The 20,193-nt window shown below is 45.6% G+C and overlaps 1 protein-coding gene and 1 long non-coding RNA gene across 2 annotated transcripts; both read right to left on the bottom strand.

Moving 5' to 3' along the window:
• Positions 1-172: 172 nt before the first annotated feature.
• LOC120667753 (beta-glucosidase 21-like) lies at positions 173-14,960 on the bottom strand. Its single transcript, XM_039947761.1, has 13 exons — positions 14,795-14,960; positions 14,577-14,640; positions 13,559-13,626; positions 13,373-13,448; positions 13,187-13,266; positions 12,914-12,993; positions 1,697-1,952; positions 1,459-1,574; positions 1,156-1,376; positions 1,033-1,072; positions 847-965; positions 676-763; positions 173-563 (listed from the first exon to the last, which is right to left on the bottom strand). The coding sequence occupies exons 1-13, from the start codon at positions 14,933-14,935 to the stop codon at positions 335-337; spliced, it is 1,578 nt and encodes a 525-aa protein (XP_039803695.1). The 5' UTR covers positions 14,936-14,960; the 3' UTR covers positions 173-334.
• Positions 14,961-18,158: 3,198 nt separating this feature from the next.
• On the bottom strand, positions 18,159-19,274 carry LOC120663367. The gene is made up of 2 exons (XR_005670495.1): positions 19,084-19,274; positions 18,159-18,469 (listed from the first exon to the last, which is right to left on the bottom strand). It is a non-coding gene; the product is annotated as an uncharacterized LOC120663367 (long non-coding RNA).
• Between the last annotated feature and the right edge of the window lie 919 nt (positions 19,275-20,193).

The following is a 20,193-nucleotide window of genomic DNA, read 5'->3' on the forward strand; positions in this document are numbered from 1 at the left end:
TGCTGGGTGGTTCGTTGCTGAGGTCGTCAGTGTGTCTCGGTAGTCCTGAACTATGTGTCTCTGTTTCGGAGGTTGTAGTCTTAGTGCTACTCTTATTGGCTATAACCATCCATCCATCCATCCTAGGTGGTGTGTGAGACCGGTTTCCTTTATCTAAAAAAATCCGTGTACCTTAATTTGGACAAATTATCCTTGCCTTTTAGGAGGTATTGCCTAACTGAGTATACAAAATATAAAAGATGACAATGTGTGAACTTAACAGAGACCGCTCATTGCACATACAGAAGGACCAGAACTACTATTCTTGAGAAGGCTATTTTGAGGGCACCAGTGGTCAAATTTGAGCATGAGAGATTTTAGTCGTAAAATCACATTCCAGTTCAATCACAGCATTGTTCTTCAGGAAGTCTGAGTACCAGTGAGCAGAATGCCTTGGCTGCCTTCTTCGTTCTTCAGTATCGAAATCGACAGCAACAAGGCCATAATGCGCCTTGAACCCACCGAATAACTCATACAGATCCATGAACGACCACACATGGTACCCCCGCACGTCGGCTCCCTTTCTAGAATTTCAAATGCCATCAGAGAAATAAAAAAACAGGTGCTGCTGTGTTCAACAACTAAGACAAGAAGATTCAGAAAAACACGTATAACAAATGCTTGTTGCTTAAATACCTGATGGCTTTCAGGGTGCCAGCTATGTACTTTGCCAAGAAGTCAATCCTCTCCAAATCATTCAGGGTGCCATCTGATCCTCTATAGCCTGACTCCATGATGGGTCAAGTCAGCGCAGAACTTTGCGGCATCAGTAGCAATTTTTTAACATGAAAGTAATTACTGACTAACCATTTTCCTGAATGTAAAACGTCAAATTTCCATATTTTTCCTGAATATATTCAAGTATGAGCTCTAGTCCATGAGGATCTACCATTTTCCCTGGATGAATCTGCTTCAAATAGACCAATCAAAGACACTTAACAGCTGTTTTGATCTGTTTAAAATTTTCAGTCAAAAGCAAGTTCTACATCTCACCTTTGCGGGGGGGGGGGGGGGGGGGGGGCATCCTTTGTATCTGCAAACAAAAAAAAAACAGAGCAAGCCTTAGAATTTTTGGAATATGAGGGTACTACAAAGAAATGTCTACAAACGTTAGACCTCTGAAAAGAGTGGTCAAGTCAGCAGTGAAGTCCTGCAGGGGTCCCTCTATTGTGTTAGGACGATTGCTCGTATATGAAGAAGTGTAGTGATTCAATCCAATGAAGTCAAATGCGTGAGTAACAAGCTCAGATTCATAGCTGGAGAAGGATGGAAGGCGCAAACCAGTAATCTTCCTCATAGTCTCTGGACAGTCTCCGAACACCAACGGATGCAGGATCCTAAAAATTTGGTAAATTCTTGTGCCATAATTCAAGAATGAGGGTGACCAGACAACTGAGCTTTCAACACTACAAAACATACCAGCCATATAAGAAGGTCTTTGCTCTTTCAGTTGCTTCAATGTCTATTTTGGAATCTGTGAATGGATAGAACCACATGGTGTGCAAATTCAGTCCAATAATGCCCTTCTGTGCAGCCTGAAATCGAAAATAAAAGCAACAGACTTAATTCCCAACTTCACAAACAATTCAGGATTCAGCTTAAGCTCGAATAAATAAAGTTTAGCAGGAAAAAGGAGTCATGAGAGCGGAAAGCTCACTTTGTACTTCTTCCTGTACAGGTTAACAGTTGACGCATGAGCCAATAGGCTGTGGTGTACAAACAAGTATGGCTCAGTTGTGGAGTTTCCAACTGTACAATTGCTGCCAAACGGGTACGAGCAATGGTTTGGGGGTAGTTCTCCATTGTCATAACCAGATTGAGCCAAGGCGTTTGGCTGGAGTATAGTTGTCCAATGAGCAACTCTGTCGCCAAACTCATGGAAACACACATCGGCATAGGCCGTGAAATCCTCTCTGCAGGACAAATGCAAGGTAAAGTTTTCTGGTTTTATTTCAAACAATTCTTGTGATTCAATGTAATGTCATCAGGATGGCCTGAAGTTAATGAGGGACCGAAGCCGGCGACCAGAGGGGGGTGAATGGGAGCCGATCAAAATTTCTTCCGAAATTCAAACCATCGGCCTATATCCCGAAAATCACCCAAGCCCTCAAGCGTTCTGGCCAAAGTTTGGAATAGCTATGGAAAAGCTAAACCAACACAAAAGACCTCGAACGAGCGAGCGAAACCACGAAGCAATTCGGAAGCGAATTAGGAAAACAGCAGACTTCTCTGCCTGGACCGGTCTGACTAGTGCACTGGACCGGTCTGACCGGTCGTGTCTGTCCAAAGGCGAGCAGACCGGTCTTGCCTACCGGTCTAATCGGTGGCACCCAGAAAACCCCGAAAAGCTTTGATTCAAACAGTGAATCTCGACCAAAAGATCACGAAAATCGATGAAACTTGGGGGATTGCTTCGCCCCTACCCCGTGAATATATCCCCAAGAGATCTCGTCCTAAAGATCAAAGAATCTTGAGAATTCGAGGGGAGATCAAGAAGGATTGGGGTTTTCTCAAAAGCTCAATAAATCGAATTCGAACGAGCTAATGATTCCAGAGGGTTTAGAATGGGGCTAGAAGCACGGGAATCACAGCAAAGAACTCGTAGCCTCCTCGCAATCAAGTGCGCCAAAAACGAAGTCGAAAATCCATCGCACAAGGCACAAAATGAGGAGATGGGATTGATTCAAAAAGCCCAGAGGGCACGAGGAGGTTAGGGCCTCCTTTCCCAATCAAATCCACACAAGCTCTCACAAATCCATCAACTAAATCTACTCTAAAGAGAAGAACAGAGGGAGAGGAACATAGGGGCGGCGGCCTGAGAGATAGAACAATTCACGGACGAAATACAAAAGCCGCACTTGACCGAAAAAATTGCAATATTAGGACTGCAAACACTGACCACTCGTGAATTTGCCACTCCCAGTGAATGACACGGTGGGACCATCTGTGCCTATGAAATGTGGGGCCAATGGCAAAACTGCAAAGGCCAATGTTTGCGGTCCCATTTTTGCAAATTTCTCCACTTGACCTAACACAAGTGAAGGAGTATTTATACCCGCGGGATCGGTCAGACCGGTACGCTGGACCGGTCAGACCGGTTGGTTAGACTGGTCAGACCGGTGCCAGGGACCGGCCAGACCGGTTGGCCTGCAGCACCCCCTGTACACGATCTCATCCGACGGCCGAAGTTCTTTCTTCGAAACGAAGTCTTCTCCGCGATGCCGCCATCTTGATGAAGATCAGGTCCGCGGTTTTGGAGGGTCCGCGAAACCCGGGTAGGTGGCCGGTTTTGAGAAAACCGCCAAAACCTCACGCGCGAGAAGATTCCCGCCTCCACGTCGTGGCCCTAGACGCCGTTCCCGCCTCGGCCTTCTGACGGCCCTAGATGCCGCCCGACGCCCGTCACCTCCTCGTCCGCAGCGAGGCCCTAGACGCCGTCGACGCCCGTCGACTCCGTCAGTCCCGAGACCGACGTCCGTGCCTCCACGACTTGGCGTCTTCAACCGCCGTCCGCCTCCTTGGTTTTGTGGCGCAAACCAAGAAACCCGCCTTCCGTCGCCGCTTGCGCCCTCGATCCAGGAGTGGACGCCACAGCTGCCGCCCGGTCCGAGCTCCGGTCCCGGCTGCCCTTCACCGCCGTCCACCGCACGGTCCATCGGCCACAGCACCTCCACGGCAGCTCCCCGTCGACACTCGACGCCCGTGTACCTGCAATCCAAAGACCAAGCGCACGATTACACCGCACGGTTGATAATTCACTCATCACAGGCAGGATAGAGTACTCACATTCCTCAATTTCCCCCTTGATTAGTGCATTGTCAACACACCACAAACGAACCAAGATTAGTGAAACCAGAGAAGAACAAAGAAGCACGAAAGAGAAGAACTCAAGCAAGTGATGAAAAGCTCAGAAAGGCAAGAACAGTCACTTACTCAAGCAAAGATCGATTCCCTAGGACAAAGGCAATGGCTCGACGCAATCGATCAAAAGCCAAAACATGACTCCTCAAAGACAGAGGTAACGCTCGACATAGTCATGCTGAAAGCGGAGGGAAAACGAGGAAAACCAGGAGCCAAGAACAAAGCAGAAACTCCCCAAGCAAAGCTTTTCCCTCTCACAAGTGCAACTCTCCCAAAATGATGCACTCTCAAAAATCAAACAAGTCTCCCCCTTGTTCGATCACTTCTCCCAAAATTCTCCTCCTTGTTGGCGCATGCACACATCAAGCCTAAAAAGACCTAAAGCTCCCCCTGAAGCTGAGACTCCCCCTGAACAGATGCTATGCAATGAATGCAATGCAGGAGGTGTAAGTGAAAACATTCAGGGATACAATGATATGAGCAACATCTAGTCACAAGCACGTGTGCATCCATAAACAAGACCTGCATCTAGCTCAACAGGGTATATCAAATCAGTCTAGAGCTAGGCAAGTTCAGTTTATGAGAAATAAAAGCATCACCCATGATCTAGCACTAACAAGTAGGAAATGGAAAGCAGTGCTACTAAAACTCATACAGGTGAGCCAAACCAGCCAAAACAAGTTGCCAACATTCATTTTTCAATCAAATTTATAGCAATCAATTCTTAATGCCAGGGGTTGAAAGCTTGTCATGCTTTACTTAACAACGAGGCCAAGCCTATGTCAAAGACAATCAGAAGCTTAAAGCACTCATTTCAGTCATGCACAGCCTTGCCCAGGTTCTCACAAGTGCAAAGTGAGCCGTCCTGAAAGCTCGATCAGTGCGACAAGTAATCCCACCTGGATCTTTTCAATCCATTTCAAGAATAGTTCAAGCAATTTTATCAAATTTAGATCATTTCAAGTATGAATTGCTGAACGAAAGGCTACACTAGCATGAATAAGATAGCAAAGCATATCAACACGCCCTAACATGCTAGTAGCCAAAACAGGGTGATCATGTTTTCAGACTTTCAAATCAAAATAGCTTAACTCAGATGATGTCATATACACAGTGGAGCAAGTTATACATGATCAAATTTATTAACTCACACTAGCAGGCACTAGAAGATCATAACAATGTATACAAGAATGCTAGTGCAAGTGAGGCAATGCAAAATGCAAACATGAACAATGCATATGCACAATGCAACTACCAAACCTAGAAAACGAAGAGAAGAACAAATAAAACCTACAAAGCTAACTAAAGAAAAGTCAGCAATCAAAAGGGGTAACAGACCCCGAGCTCCCCTCGCAAGCGAGCAAAAGTGTCCTGCTCAAGCGGTTTGGTTAGGATATCTGCGGTTTGCCTCTCTGAAGGGACATGAATCAGGTCTATGTGTCCTCTCTTATGATTGTCTCACAGGAAATGGAATCGGATGTCTATGTGCTTGGTTCTGGAGTGTAGGACAGGGTTCTTTGCAATGCTAATGGCTAACATGTTGTCTACAAAGATGGGAACCCTACCGAAACTCAAGCCATAATACTGCAAGGTTTGTTTCATCCAAAGGATCTGGGAGCAGCAGCTAGCAGCGGCAACGTACTCAGCTTCTGTGGAAGAAAGTGCTACGCTAGCCTGCTTGCGATTGGACCAAGACACCAAAGATGTACCGAGAAATTGACAAGTACCGGAAGTCGACTTGCGATCCAACCGACACCCACCGAAATCGGCATCAGAAAAGCCCACCAAAACCAGAGAGGAATCCGCAGAATACCAAAGACCAAATTCAGGGGTGAATTTCAGATACCTGAAGATGCGTTTCACCACCTGCCTATGGGAGGTGCGCGGCGAAGCCTGATACCGCGCGTAGAGGCAGACGACGAACTGGATGTCCGGTCGCATCGCCGTCAGGTACAGGAGAGAGCCGATCATCCTCCTGTACTCCTTCTGGTCCACCGCCTCGCCGTCCAAGTCCTCATCAAGCGTCGTAGATGTGCTGATCGGAGTCGGCTGAGGAGACAAGTCACTCATGTCGAACTTCCGCAGCAAGTCTCTAGTGTACTTGGCTTGATGGACAAAAGTGCCCTGAGGAGTTTGCTTGATCTGTAGCCCGAGGAAGAACTGCAACTCACCCATCATGCTCATCTCGAACTCCCTGGACATCTGCTCAGAAAACTTGGAGACAAGAGCGTGAGAAGAGCCACCAAAGATAATATCATCCACATATATCTGAACTAAAAGAAAGTCAGTGCCAGATCGCATGAGGACCAAAGTTTTATCAACACATCCCATTTTAAAGCCTTGAGCCAGCAAAAAGGTTTTCAATCTATCATACCAAGCTCTAGGTGCCTGTTTCAAACCGTAAAGAGCTTTCTGAAGTTTGTAAACACGGTTTGGAAACTTGGGATTTTCAAAACCAGGGGGTTGTTTCACATAAACCTCTTCTTCGATGAAACCATTTAAGAAGGCAGATTTAACATCCATTTGGAAAACTTTAAAACCCTTGGAAGCAGCAAATGCAAAAAAGATTCGAATAGCTTCCAAACGAGCAACAGGGGCAAAAGTCTCCTCAAAATCAATACCCTCTTTTTGGCAAAACCCCTAGTCAATAAGACGAGCCTTGTTTCGAACAACCAACCCATCCTCACCCTGCTTGTTTTTGAAAACCCACTTCGTTCCGATGGGATTATAAGCAGGTGGAGGCTCGACCAAAACTCAAACTTGGTTTCTTTCAAAATTTTCAAGTTCCTCATGCATGGCATTGACCCAATTAGAATCAGAAAGAGCGTGTCCAATATCTTTGGGCTCAAAAGAGGCAACAAACGCTGAATGAGCAAAACCAGCGATACTTGTTACCTTGGACCTGGTGACTCGCTCGTTGAGATCACCTAGCATTTGTTGAGGTGGATGGCGACGCTGAATGTGTCGCGGTGCTTCCCGTGTCGAAGTCGCCTCCTCCTCAACCAAAGTTGCTGCCTCCTCAGGTGCAACTGGTGAAAGCCTGAGTCACCTCCTCGATCGGCCCCCTGGAAGTAGACGTAGTCGGATCGGGGCCGTCATCATCGTCCGAGCTCGTGGCAGAGACGGCTAGGTCCACAGCACGCGTGGTAGCCTCAGCGTCGCCCTCTGCAGCTTCTTCCTCCTCATCTTCAAAGATGGAGGTGCCGAGCTCATCATCTCCTGCAACTTCAAAGACAGAAGAATTGCACGGTGCTGTCTCGTCGAAAGTGACTTCACAAGTCTCTCTGACGATGTTAGTATCAATAATCAGCACACGGTACGCTCTAGAGTGAGAAGCATAACCGAGAAAAATACCGTCAGACGAGCGAGACTCAAACTTATCAAGATTTCCATCTTTCAGCACAAAGCACCGGCAACCGAAAACTCTAAGATGGTCAACACGGGGCTGGCGTCCAAACCGCAACTCATAAGAAGTCCTGTGCATGAAAGCACGCAAGAAAATGCGGTTGGACACGTAACAAGCGGTGTTAACCGCCTCAGCCCAGTATTTGCGAGGAGTCCTATGCTCATCGAGCATCGTCCTCGCCATCTCAACTAGCGTCCGATTCTTCCGCTCTACAACTCCATTCTACTGTGGAGTGTAGGGAGAAGAATACTGGTGTTCGAGCCCTTGATCACTGTAAAAGGCGTCAAAACGAGCGTTTTTGAATTCTGTGCCATTGTCACTGCGGATCGCTCTCATGGCCTGGGGTAACTCGTTTTTCAACCTCAAGATCAAGTCTCGAACAAACTCGAAAGCCTCATCCTTGGTTCTCATGAAAAAGACCCAAGAATAGCGAGAAAAGTCGTCCACAATCACAAGAACGTATCACTTCCCACCAACAGACATCACCCAAGAAGGACCGACAATGTCCATGTGTAGCAACTCTCCAGGGTGAGAGGTCATCACCTGATTAACAGGCGGATGTGAAGTGGCAATCATCTTCCCGTGGCGACACGGATGGCAAACAAGGTCCTTTTCAAACTTCAATTTGGGCAATCCTCTGATCAGGCCAAGTGAGCTCAGTCTCGACAACAAGTCAAAACTCAAATGTCCAAGTCTCCTATGCCACTTCCACAGATCAGAAGAAGGACCAGCCAACAAGCAACGAGAAGGGCCAAGAGGAGTTCCAGAGAAGTCAACCAAGAAAACCCGATCGCGAGGTATAATCCGGCAAACCAAATCTCCCCTGGAATCCAGAACACGCGAACAACCCTCCTTGAAGCGAACCTCAAACCCCTCATCAAGAAGTTGCGAAACAGAGAGCAAATTGAACCCAAGGTTCGAAACCAAAGCAACTTCTCTCAGGGTAAAGCGATCTGAAACCCGAACAGCGCCGAGTCCACGTACCTTTCCTTTTCCATTATCCCCGAATACAATGTACTCCTTTGAGCGCATCGGGGTGAGGCTGGAGAACCATTTGTCATTCTCGGAGTCCATGATCCACCTGTTCTCCAAGCCTCCGACCTGCACATCAGTAGTGAGACAAAGGGTGAGCAAATGTCTCAACACTGGGGTTAGCAAAGTGAGAAGCAAACCAGTGTCGAGCCATTTGCTCTACAGAAGGGTTAGCAAAACCAGACAAAGCGTATCCCCCGTCCCGTCTACCGCGTGACTGACGAACACCACCGCGAGGAAAGCATGGAGCCTCAAAATCTCCTCCAAAGCCTCGGTCCCGTGGTCCATAGCCGTACTAAAAATGACCAGGAGCACGACCTGCAAAGAGACCACCCACTGGAGCACGGTAACCAACACCATCTCCCTGACCTCCACCTACACGGCGCGCCCTCGCATCTTGCCTACCACCACGCCGAGAAGGACCATGCACCCGAGCAGAGTACATGTCCGCGTTCCGTCTCTCCTGCTCTCTCCTCACAGCCTGCTTCCTCCTGAAGCAAAACTCCTCCAGGTGACCTTCCCTGTCACAGAACTCGCAGTGGTACCTCACCTCATGCTTGGGAGGTGGAGGCCTAGCTTGCGGACAGGGAGGAGCAGCCCTCTTCTTCTGGGCAACCTGGGCTGTGGCAGCAGGGAGCGTGTCGAGGGGATTCCTCAGTGCATTGGGCTTTGGAACCCAAACCTGCTTCTGCGGAGGTGCTTTCGGTGGTTCTTTAAGCACACCATCCGCGGGGTCAACAAGCGAAGGCTGCGTGCTCGTACTAGCAGTGTTTCCAGCAGCCTTGCCAATCTTACCATACAACCTGTCAAAGTCTGACTTCGTGTATGTGTAACCGACCCCAAACCCATCACCACGCTTGAACTGCTTAATCATCATGCCCAACTGCGGCTCACTGCTAGAAACCCAACTCAGAATCGCCCTAAGATAGGTATTCTCATTCTCCAAGTTGGCTTTCTCTACCGCAAGACAATCCAGATCAGCAATCAAACCAGGGCAAATAGAGCAGTCAATAGGTGGGCTAGACTCTACGACCTTAGTCTTTCCAAAAGACTTGATCAAAGCGTTCTTCTCATCTAGCTCCAACCTAAGCGTGGGACAAAGCTTACAAGCACCAAGCAAAACTAGTCTAGACTTCATCTCCTCTAGCTCGCACACAACAGTAGCAAACTTGGACTGCAACGAAGCTAGATCGGACTTAAAAATAGGACACTCATCGCATTCAAGCACATCGCTAACAATAGGAGCGTCCTTAACCAGTTCTAGTTCATGCTTGGCCTTAGCGAGCTCATGAGACACGTCAGCAAGCGAAGTCTTAGCAACATCTAAGTTCGCGACGTTCTCATCATGCTTGGCACGGAGAGCAACAAGATCGTTCATATGAGATATGCAGCCAGCGCACTCATCCTCACTAGATTTCTCCCTAGCACAAGCCAGCTCAGCCCTAAGCTTTCTACGCTCTCTAGCTGATTCCTTAAGCAGCCTCTTCTGGTTGTCGAGAGCGGCGTACAACTCCCTAACCTCTGTATCAAGCAGGTCGATCGTGGAGTTTACCTATGAATCGCTCTCGGATCCAGGAGAAGAGCCGGAGTGCGTCGGTGTAGCATGTCCACCCAAAGACGCACGAGCACCATCGGCTTCGCCCGCCATGGTGCAGAAGCTCTTGCGCCGACCGGCCGCCAAGCAAAGGCTGATGAAGCCGGTGGCTTCCTTGTCCCGCTTCTTCTTCTTCTTGTCATCGTCGTCGGAGGTCGGTGAAGAAGAGCAGTCGGTGTCGGAGCTCTTGTCGAGGTCGCTGAGCTGCGCCAGGAAGGCCTTCTCCCGCTTCTTGGCCTTGTACTGGAAGCGCTTCTTGAGCGACTCCTTGTCGAAGCATCCTCCCCGGTCACAACTGTGGTGCTTGTGGCGCTGACGCTCCTTGTTGGAGCCTCCCTCGTCGCGGTCGCGGTGGCGGTAGTAGTCGAAGGAGTTGTTCTGGCCACCGCCGGACTTCTTGGGGCAATCGGCGATGAAGTGGTTCAGATCGCCGCAGTTGTAGCACCCGGGGTTCTTCTTCCTCTGCCTGTTGTGGTAGACGCGCTGGAACTTGCTCATGAGGAGGCACAAGTCGTCGTCGCCCAGCGTCTCCAGCTGCTCATCTGAAACAGAAGGCAAAGAGGCAAGAGAAAAGCCAAGAGCAGAGTTAGCGTTAGAGCTCGATCCACCACCTGGGCCAGTCACAAGAGCAATGCTCTTGGAAGGAGGGGCACCATTGAGCTTGGCTCGTGTCTGGTTATCCACCTCCGTGGCCTTGAGCTTGCTAAAAAGCTCGTTCACGGTCAGAGTCTCATAGCCTGCAGACTCAATGATCGTGTTCACCTTGAGATCCCACACAGAGCGGTCAAGTGCGTAGAGCAACTTGAGAGCTTTCTCGTGCTCTGTGTACTCAAGGGCACCAGCAGATCTGTTCGCATTGACTTTATTCACAATCGACTGAAAACGACTGAACATCAAGTCAATGCTCTCACCCGGCTCTCGTGTGAAGTTCTTGTATTCACGCTGGTGAGTCTCGAACAGTCTGGCCTTCACCTGAGGTGTACCCTCGTGATAGTTCTCAAGGCACGTCCAAATCTTGTGGGCTTCCTGAAAACCCTGGACGCGTGAGTACTCCACACGAGAAACGCCAGCGAACAAGGCATTGACGGCCTTGGCGTTAGCCTCGTGCTAGGTCACCTGGAGAGGTGTGGTCCGAACAGCAAGCACCTCGTAAAGCTGGTTCGTGGTAATTTCCCAGACATCGGCTCCCATGCTCTGCAGGAAGGCTCTCATGCGAACCTTCGAGTAGGCATAGTCCTCGCCGAAAAACACCGGGATCTTACCAAGACTCGCCATGGTCGCCGAGTGGTTTTCAAACCGGATAAGGTACTGAAAACCTCAACCGAGTACTGATACCAATTGAGGGACCGAAGCCGGCGACCAGAGGGGGGTGAATGGGAGCCGATCAAAATTTCTTCCGAAATTCAAACCGTCGGCCTATATCCCAAAAATCACCCAAGCCCTCAAGCGTTCTGGCCAAAGTTTGGAATAGCTATGGAAAAGCTAAACCAACACAAAAGAACTCGAACGAGCGAGCGAAACCACGAAGCAATTCGGAAGCGAATTGGGAAAACAGCAGACTTCTCTGCCTGGACCGGTCTGACTAGTGCACTGGACCGGTCTGACCGGTCGTGTCTGTCCAAAGGCGAGCAGACCGGTCTTGCCTACCGGTCTAACCGGTGGCACCCAGAAAACCCCGAAAAGCTTTGATTCAAACGGTGAATCTCGACCAAATGACCACGAAAATCGATGAAACTTGGGGGATTGCTTCGCCCCTACCTCGTGAACATATCCCCAAGAGATCTCGTCCTAAATATCAAAGAATCTTGAGAATTCGAGGGGAGATCAAGAAGGATTGGGGTTTTCTCAAAAGCTCAATAAATCGAATTCGAACGAGCTAGTGATTCCAGAGGGTTTAGAACGGGGCTAGAAGCACGGGAATCACAGCAAAGAACTCGTAGCCTCCTCGCAATCAAGTGCGCCAAAAACGAAGTCGAAAATCCATCGCACAAGGCACAAAACGAGGAGATGAGATTGATTCAAAAATCCCAGAGGGCACGAGGAGGTTAGGGCCTCCTTTCCCAATCAAATCCACACAAGGTCTCACAAATCCATCAACTAAATCTACTCTAAAGAGAAGAACAGAGGAAGAGGAACACAGGGGCGGCGGCCTGGGAGATAGAACAATTCACGGACGAAATACAAAAGCCGCACTTGACCTAACACAAGTGAAGGGGTATTTATACCCGCGGGATCGGTCAGACCGGTACGCTAGACCGGTCAGACCGGTTGGTTAGACCGGTCAGACCGGTGCCAGGGACCGGCCAGACCAGTTGGCCTGCAGCACCCTCTGTACACGATCTTATCCGACGGCCGAGGTTCTTTCTTCGAAACGAAGTCTTCTCCGCGATGCCGCCATCTTGATGAAGATCAGGTCCGCGGTTTTGGAGGGTCCGCGAAACCCGGGTAGGTGGCCGGTTTTGAGAAAACCGCCAAAACCTCACGCGCGGGAAGATTCCCGCCTCCACGCCGTGGCCCTAGACGCCGTTCCCGCCTCGGCCTTCTGACGGCCCTAGACGCCGCCCGACACCCGTCACCTCCTCGCCCGCAGCGAGGCCCTAGACGTCGTCGACGCCCGTCGCCTCCGTCAGTCCCGAGACCGACGCCCGTGCCTCCACGACTTGGCGTCTTCAACCGCCGTCCGCCTCCTTGGTTTTGTGGCGCAAACCAAGAAACCTGCCTTCCGTCGCCGCTTGCGCCCTCGATCTAGGAGTGGACGCTACAGCTGCCGCCCGGTCCGAGCTCCGGTCCCGGCTGCCCTTCACCGCCGTCCACCGCACGGTCCATCGTCCACAGCACCTCCACGGTAGCTCCCCGTCGACACTCGATGCCTGTGTACCTGCAATCCAAAGACCAAGCGCACGATCACACCGCACGGTTGACAATTCACTCATCACAGGCAGGATAGAGTACTCACATTCCTCAGTTAATTTATTGCTTACATAATTTTGGGACTAATCCACCCACCGTACTCATCTTCGAGGATCTGAGGAAGGTCCATATGGTAAAGAACATCATTTATCTTAATCCTTAATAAAAAACAGCAGGGTTAGCAAGGTCAATGTGTGGACAAATTACCTAGAGTTAGCATGGCTCATTTAGCAGTAAAGATTGTTTCAGATATTTTTAATTGTGTAACATGTGGTGTAGTTTAGGCACACTAATTTCCAATTTTGAGACTTCATAACATCTAAAGGACATGAAAATATCAAAACATATTTACCTTCTTTTACCAGACCATTTATCAAGTTGTTGTAAAACTGCAGCCCTATAGGATTCACCGTTCCTCTCCCACCTAATAAATAAGCAATAATTAAATCAATGAATTCAAAAGATTAGCTTTTTATGCATGATCTGATATCGAAAAATGTCAAAGGTTAAGATCTAGTTGCCGGCCACACCAGGAATAAGTCTTGACCAAGAAATAGTAAACCGGTAAGCCTCCAGGCCTATGTCACTCATTAGCTTGACATCTTGCTACAAAGGAAATGCAAGGAATGGAGGTGAAAAGGAATTTCAAGTCTGTAACTACTGAAAGACTGTAGCAAATCAAACTGGCCTTTGAACTTTTCACCATTAAGAGATACCTTGTACTTGTGGTAGCCGTCAGAAGCGATATCACCGGTTCCCCCATCCATATTTCTCTCCGTGGCTCGTGTGCCATACAATCACACACACATTTAGTTAGTTGAGATAAATGCATAACTACGAATCACAGTTTTAAAATATACTGTTATTCCATTTTACTGTAATATTTGAGTGGAAATAGCAAGGGAGCTTCCTATCACACATTAACAAAAAGAGATCAAACAGAGTACAAGACTATAAGGGTAATAAAGCTTACCGAAACTTACTTTTGCTAAAAGGCACATTTCCACAACCAGAAGACTACCCAGCATTGGAAATGACACTTTCTGTGAGGAAATTTGAAAGGACTAGTTGTGCCAAATTTGGGCAACATTCTGGATAAGCAACTGAAACTTTCCCTTTCTCATCTCAATCGTAGCGAATATGGGCTAAAAGCTAGCATAGAACTTCGGTGTTTTATAACATTATAACAAGGGAAAAAGTCCAGTAATTTAGACTTTTTCCTTTAAGAAAGGGAAAAGTCCAATTTACTCCATTCAAGTATAGCAAAAGTCTCAATAACCCCTAACTATAACTTCAGTCTTTAGTTTACCCCCTAAACTATGCTATTTAGTTAATTTTACCCCATAATACAATTTATCCTTTATTTCTCCATACATAAGTTGAATTTTAATTTTAAATTCTGCAGGCTAGTATTGGACATCACAATGCATATTAAAATAAATTGTTATAATTTTTTCATCAATATTTTTCAAAAAAAAATTGAGCTAATCCTAACCTATCAAAATAATGATATATTTTTTCTAAAATGTGTTATGATGTGTATTATCATCTTGTAAAATTTTAACTTAAAACTCCACCTATGCATGGAGAAATAAAAAATAAATTGAATTAGGGGGTAATTTGAACCAAAGGGTATAGTTTGGGAGTAAAATGAACCAAACGATAGTTTAGGGGTTATCGGACTTTAGCTATAGTTGAGGAGAGTAATTCCTATAAGAAATATCGGAGAAAGATCTGAATGGGTGTAGGTGTCCCAGACGCTTGGACTCCTCCCGCCCTCAGCTGCTGCACCCTCATACTTCATCATCATATAGGTCACGGCCAGAGAAAATTAAAGATGTTAACCGAAACTTCTACTGTCACCGTCTTTCTTTTCTATGTGCTCTAATCTTATCTAAATCAGGAGCCAGAAAAGACAATAGTAAGCTATACTTGTATGGTCATTGAGGTACCTGATAGGCTGAAGTTGCAGCTCCAAACGCAAAGCCATCCGGGAAATCACCCCTTGTGAACCGCAGGGTGCTCACACATTGTGCCCACAGAAGCAGCCACCATGCTGCAGAGAAGAAGACAAGTTGTATGTGTCTAGCCATCGTGATGCTGCGAGCTTTCAAGCTATTGTCCTTTAGCTCATAGTATATGTATCTGTCAATGAGTCTGCCATTATTATTAATATAGCCAGCGAATACCCTATTCCTGTAATTAATGCTCATAATGGTCTCGTGCTTCGTATGCGAAGTTCGTTAAACGTCAAATCGCATTCGGCTGGCAGATTAAGACATCTGTCGTGTGAGGCACAAGCTGTACTTCTAAAGCTGAAACCCATGAACTTGCCTTTACTCTTTTTTTTCTTTTTCTTTTTTTTTGGCCTTGTAAGATGGCGCGTGCAGGTATGAGCTCCAGCCCATGAGGACCTATCATTTTCCATGGAACAATCTGCTTCAAATATACCGATAAAGAGCAGAGGTAACAAAGTAATCTATCTGCAAGTCTCCAACCACCCAAGGATAGTAGCAAATTGAATGAACTAGGATTGATCATTTTACCCTGAGAGAATATCCGTAGTTTATAGTAGCTGCCAGAAGCGATATATATCACAGGTAGTCCTACATATGTTTCTCTACGATGCATCAGCTAATCAAACTGCATTTCAGCCACAGCACCGACGACAGAACGAGCGGTCTGGCATACCCTGTATGAAAATGGTTGTCAAAAGAACGTGGCCAGTTCCTTTAGGATTGGGTGCTCGCTCTGCTGGCCGTTTGTTCATTTTCTGATTATTTTCTTCGAACGGCAGATTGCCACACCTGACACGAGTGACACAAAGCTATTAATTATTAAAATGCTAGTGATTGCGGAAACTTGTGGACAAGGCAACACATCATGTTGTCTTAAATAGAATGCAGCATAAACACTAAAAAAAGTATTCCAATCAAGCTTGTTGTCAGGTCAGTGAATGACACTGTGGGACCATTTGTTCCTATGAATTGTGGGTCTAATGGCAAAACTGCAAAGGCCAATGTTTGGAGTCCCATTTTTGCAAATTTCCCGATCAGAGCAGCCCAACTCATAGGCAGACAGGTAAGGGTGTGTTTAGTTTGTGAATTTTTTTGGGTGCGGATACTGTAGCACTTTTATTTTTATTTGATAATTAGTGTCCAATCATGAACTAATTAGGTTCAAAAGATTCATCTCATCATTTACAGCTAAACTGTGCAATTAGTTATTTTTAAACTACATTTAATGCTCCTTGCATGTGTCCAAAAAATTTGATGTGACAGAAAATCTTGAAATTTTTTGGGAACCAAACATGGCCTAACTCCTCATAGAGGAGTTAGATATATTGAGAGTATGTCACTAGCTTTCCATCGCTAGCTAAACTTATTACAAAAGAGTACATAGCAATCGGCTCATTGTCGCCTCAAAATTGAAAACAGAAAAAATACCCCTAGATTTTACTAAATGTTGGATGGAAAATTTTTGGTTCCCAACTAACCCTAGAACTCATTTGCTTCAAAAAACTTTGGGTTTTCGTACTCTTTGACTCTTTCGCGTGTCCACAGCAACAAACGTAGTATTTCCAGTGTTTGGATAGTTCGGGCCTGTCTCCTTATTTTTTCTCTTTGACGTTTTGATTTCATGCTCTATGGGCTGAGAGCTTCCATTTCTTTTCTTTGGCTTTGGCACTCTCTTCTTTACAAGCTTCACAATTGGGGCTTCAGCTACATTTATAATTGGTTTCGCATACGTTTCAGCTGTCTTCTTAATCCTCTCAAACTGCCAAAAATCATCTTCAATAGCTGCCTCATTGTCTATAAGAATATCATCAACACTCTGCAAATATTACCAAAAGAATCATCAACTGATTGCGAACCTAGCAAACACCAAGGGAATAGAATGGATAATATGTTGTGCATTTTGATGCAACAGAGTTAGATACAATGAGATGAGATGTAGCACAACTCGTCCAGGTTATATGACTACAATGTTTGAGCAGCAAAATGAGCTTCTAACTATTTTTAGAAATGTCTTTTACAGTGACTAATTAGATTTAACTCAAATAATTTACTTAGAACTCAAATAATCTCATGAAAAAAGATTAAAACATATATCAATGAAATTTTAAAACCTAATACAATAAGTAGCAAAAGAATATCAATCATTATCACTAAGCATTATACATATCTAATAAAGAAAATAACATATTATATGACATGAACTTACTTCTTTGCATATGCCTTGCATATGAGGATCAAGTAGAGAACTATTTACGCCGAATAGCATCTCAAGAGTAATATCATCTTCACCTAGTTCTGTTGTACCATATGGTGCAACTACATTCTTCTTTTTATGTAAACCATGTGAATGCTTCTTTTTCTGAGACTTTTGGGGAAGGCCTATTTTGTTGTAAGCCTCACTGAGATCACTTTGAAGATTAATGATTCGAGTTTGGAAACATTCAATTGCCAAGAGAATTTTTCTCAAAGAATATTGTTCTACGACAACATTAGTTTCCTTTGACTTCAACATTGTATCATTTGATTCAATACTTCTTTTGTTGGCCTCATCATCTGTATTAAAAACCAAGGATTTAAATGATTACAAACTGATAGGAGGATATAGTCCACACATAAACAAAGTAAGAAAATAGATTACAACAGTATATCAATTCACCGATCTATCTCTAATAAGACATGTAAAGAAGCATACCTAAAAAATTGTATAAGACATGTTTACCAAATTCAAACAAAATATATTATAACAATTAGGTAATGCAACACCCTTATTTTTACCCAACCATGTTTTACAAATATTGCTAGTGCTAAATAGAAGTGTCAATGGTTCAGCTTGAATTACATTCAGCAAGTAGGATTTCCCTGTTAGAAGGGGTATTATAATGTGACATCCTAGGGTTCAAACCAATTTTAAAAAGTCAAAGAACACACATGGCAGCCCTTTAATTTTTTGTACTTTTAAACAATTTCGTGTTTACTTATCCAGCAACAAAATCTAGATAACAAAGATAATGCTCTTTACTTCAATGCAACAAAGATTCGAGTACATGGGCACAAACAACAGCCCCAACGTACCTAAGTTATTAAAGTCATCAGTAACCAATGGCTCATTTTCAGCTCCAATTCTTTCTGTTTCTGTTCTACCCGTTTTGTTTTCTGCAAAAAGAGTGAATTATTGAAAAAATTAATGCTTCACTATTATCAAGTATCAACATGAAACTGGTTCAAACTGTTGATACTCTTGCATGACAAAAAAAAAATCCATCCAGGCCTATAAAATTAAAAGAACATAGTGTCTAACCAAGATTGTAATAGGAAAATATTTGATGCTTCCTGATGTATGCCGATGTGTCTGTACTATCTTCATATCTTTTTCTTTTCCTCCTCTTCATAGTTTCATAGCTGGGAAGGTCTAATTTCTGTAATTCTGATTTACATCTATCTGCTTTAATCATCTCCAACTGCAGATACTTTTCATGATTGATTAAAGCAAGTTCCTTATCATATTTTGCTACTTGCGACAAAAGATCATTCATACGCAGCTCCAACCATTGACACCGCCACCTTTCTGGGCCAATAAACTTCCTCCAATCGGATGTCACTTTTTTCTTTCTGAAGCAAAATATTGAGCTATTTACAAAATAATCATAAAAGGAAGTGACATCAAATATAGCTATGTAACTGTCAAGAAAAGACATGGCAATAGAAGTATTCTAAAAGATACCCAAATTATAAGAGTTATAAATCCATTTCCACATAAAAAGAGTAGACGACACCAGCAACCATAATTTCACATTTGCAGGGATCATGTTTCATGCCTCGAGCTTTTGCATCACAAAATATTGTAAAGACGGTGGATATTGAACTTGCAAAAGATAGCATGATATTTATGATACCAAACTGAGATAATAAGGTCTTAGAGGGTGTTTGAATCCAAGTGCTAATGCCCCCAAAGTGCTAAAGTTTAGCACCATTCTATCCAAACAGGAGTGCTAATGGGGTGGGCTAAACTTTATTAGCCACGACTAAAAAAATTTAGCAAAGTTATAAGTGCTAATAGATGCTAAGGGTTAGCACTCAACTTTAGCACATCCAAACAGGGCCTTAAACACCACGTATTTCGCTTACGATGTGTTGAAGAGTAAAAAAACATCATTAGATGAAACTGCAAATGATTGCCATTGTTTCCTTCACTCCAGACAATATACTAACTGAACAGAGCTCACCTGACAATATGTGACATGGCAGGGGTATCATGTCCATTGATCTGAGAATAAAGGGGTGACTCCACTTCCATGATGCCTGCATCTGATTCCGTGTCATCATCAGAAGCAAAGCCAGAATCGCCAAATGAGCTCGAGCACTCCGTGCTGTCTCCGTGCTCATCTTCAGCCACCTCGTCTCCAAACGAACCGAATGGGAGCACCGGATCCTGCGCATGTTCCCCATCCGCAGGTTCGGATTTGACAACTACATTGCCAGCCTTGCCATTGTTGCTAGAAGCTGCCGCCATGACAACAGAGCAGGAAATCCTGAACCGCCGGTTTCGCCGATTTGGCCGCGCCGCCGCCAGGTCTAGTCGCCAGTCGCTAGGGTTTCGTGTGGAGGGACAGGGCCAGCCGCCAGCCCGCGAGCCCGACTCGCAGAGGCGGCACAGAACGATGGAGGCCGAGTCGCGCGAGAGGCGAACGAGAAAGACGTACGTGCACGGGGCTGGCTGCTGCGGTGCTGCCGCCTTGCTGGGCTTGGTTGGGCTGGGCTGGGCTGGGTGGCCAACGCTTAGAGCCACATGGATCGGGCCACATGTACTGCATCAGAAATACTTTGCGTGGACATTAGGGGAAGTTTATTTATCGCTCGCGCGGCTGGTGCGCGAGCTATCGCAAAATCCTCCCTGTTTATCTTTTTTTTTTTTTGATAAACTGTTTATCTTCTTTCTTGAGATAGAGGAGGAGGCACGACAGTCAACGAGCTATGGGAGGGAGACAGTCAACGAGCTATGGGAGGGAGAGGGGGAGGAGGTGGCCAGCGCGGAGTGGTTAGTAGGGGCAGTGGAGAATGAGGAGGTGGGGCGGAGAAAAAAGATGGCTCCTGCGGTAGCTCAGCACCGATTTGTGCGAGATAAGAATAGACAACCTCTGAACATTAGAGGTGTATTTTAAGATGGTTCCAGTAATCAATGCCTAATCTATTCAAACAAAAGTGCTAACAAAATAACAAGGAAGGCCAAGTTTTATCTAAGATTTAAAAATTTTAGAAGAATTATAAGTGCTAACTTAGCACTCAAATTTAGTTAATCCAAAACATACCTTTAAATTATGCTCTTCCGACTCAAA

This window comes from Panicum virgatum, chromosome 3N (genome assembly GCF_016808335.1).
Source record: "Panicum virgatum strain AP13 chromosome 3N, P.virgatum_v5, whole genome shotgun sequence".
NCBI classification, from domain to species: domain Eukaryota; kingdom Viridiplantae; phylum Streptophyta; class Magnoliopsida; order Poales; family Poaceae; genus Panicum; species Panicum virgatum.

Coding starts and splice junctions, on each gene's coding strand:
- LOC120667753 (XM_039947761.1), bottom strand. CDS start 14,935: ATGGCTAGACACATACAACTTGTCTTCTTCTCTGCAGCATGGTGGCTG. Junction 13,627..14,576: donor GGACACCTACACCCATTCAG/ATCTTTCTCCGA, acceptor TGTATGGCACAC/GAGCCACGGAGAGAAATATG. Junction 13,449..13,558: donor ACGGCTACCACAAGTACAAG/GTATCTCTTAAT, acceptor TTTCCTTTGTAG/CAAGATGTCAAGCTAATGAG.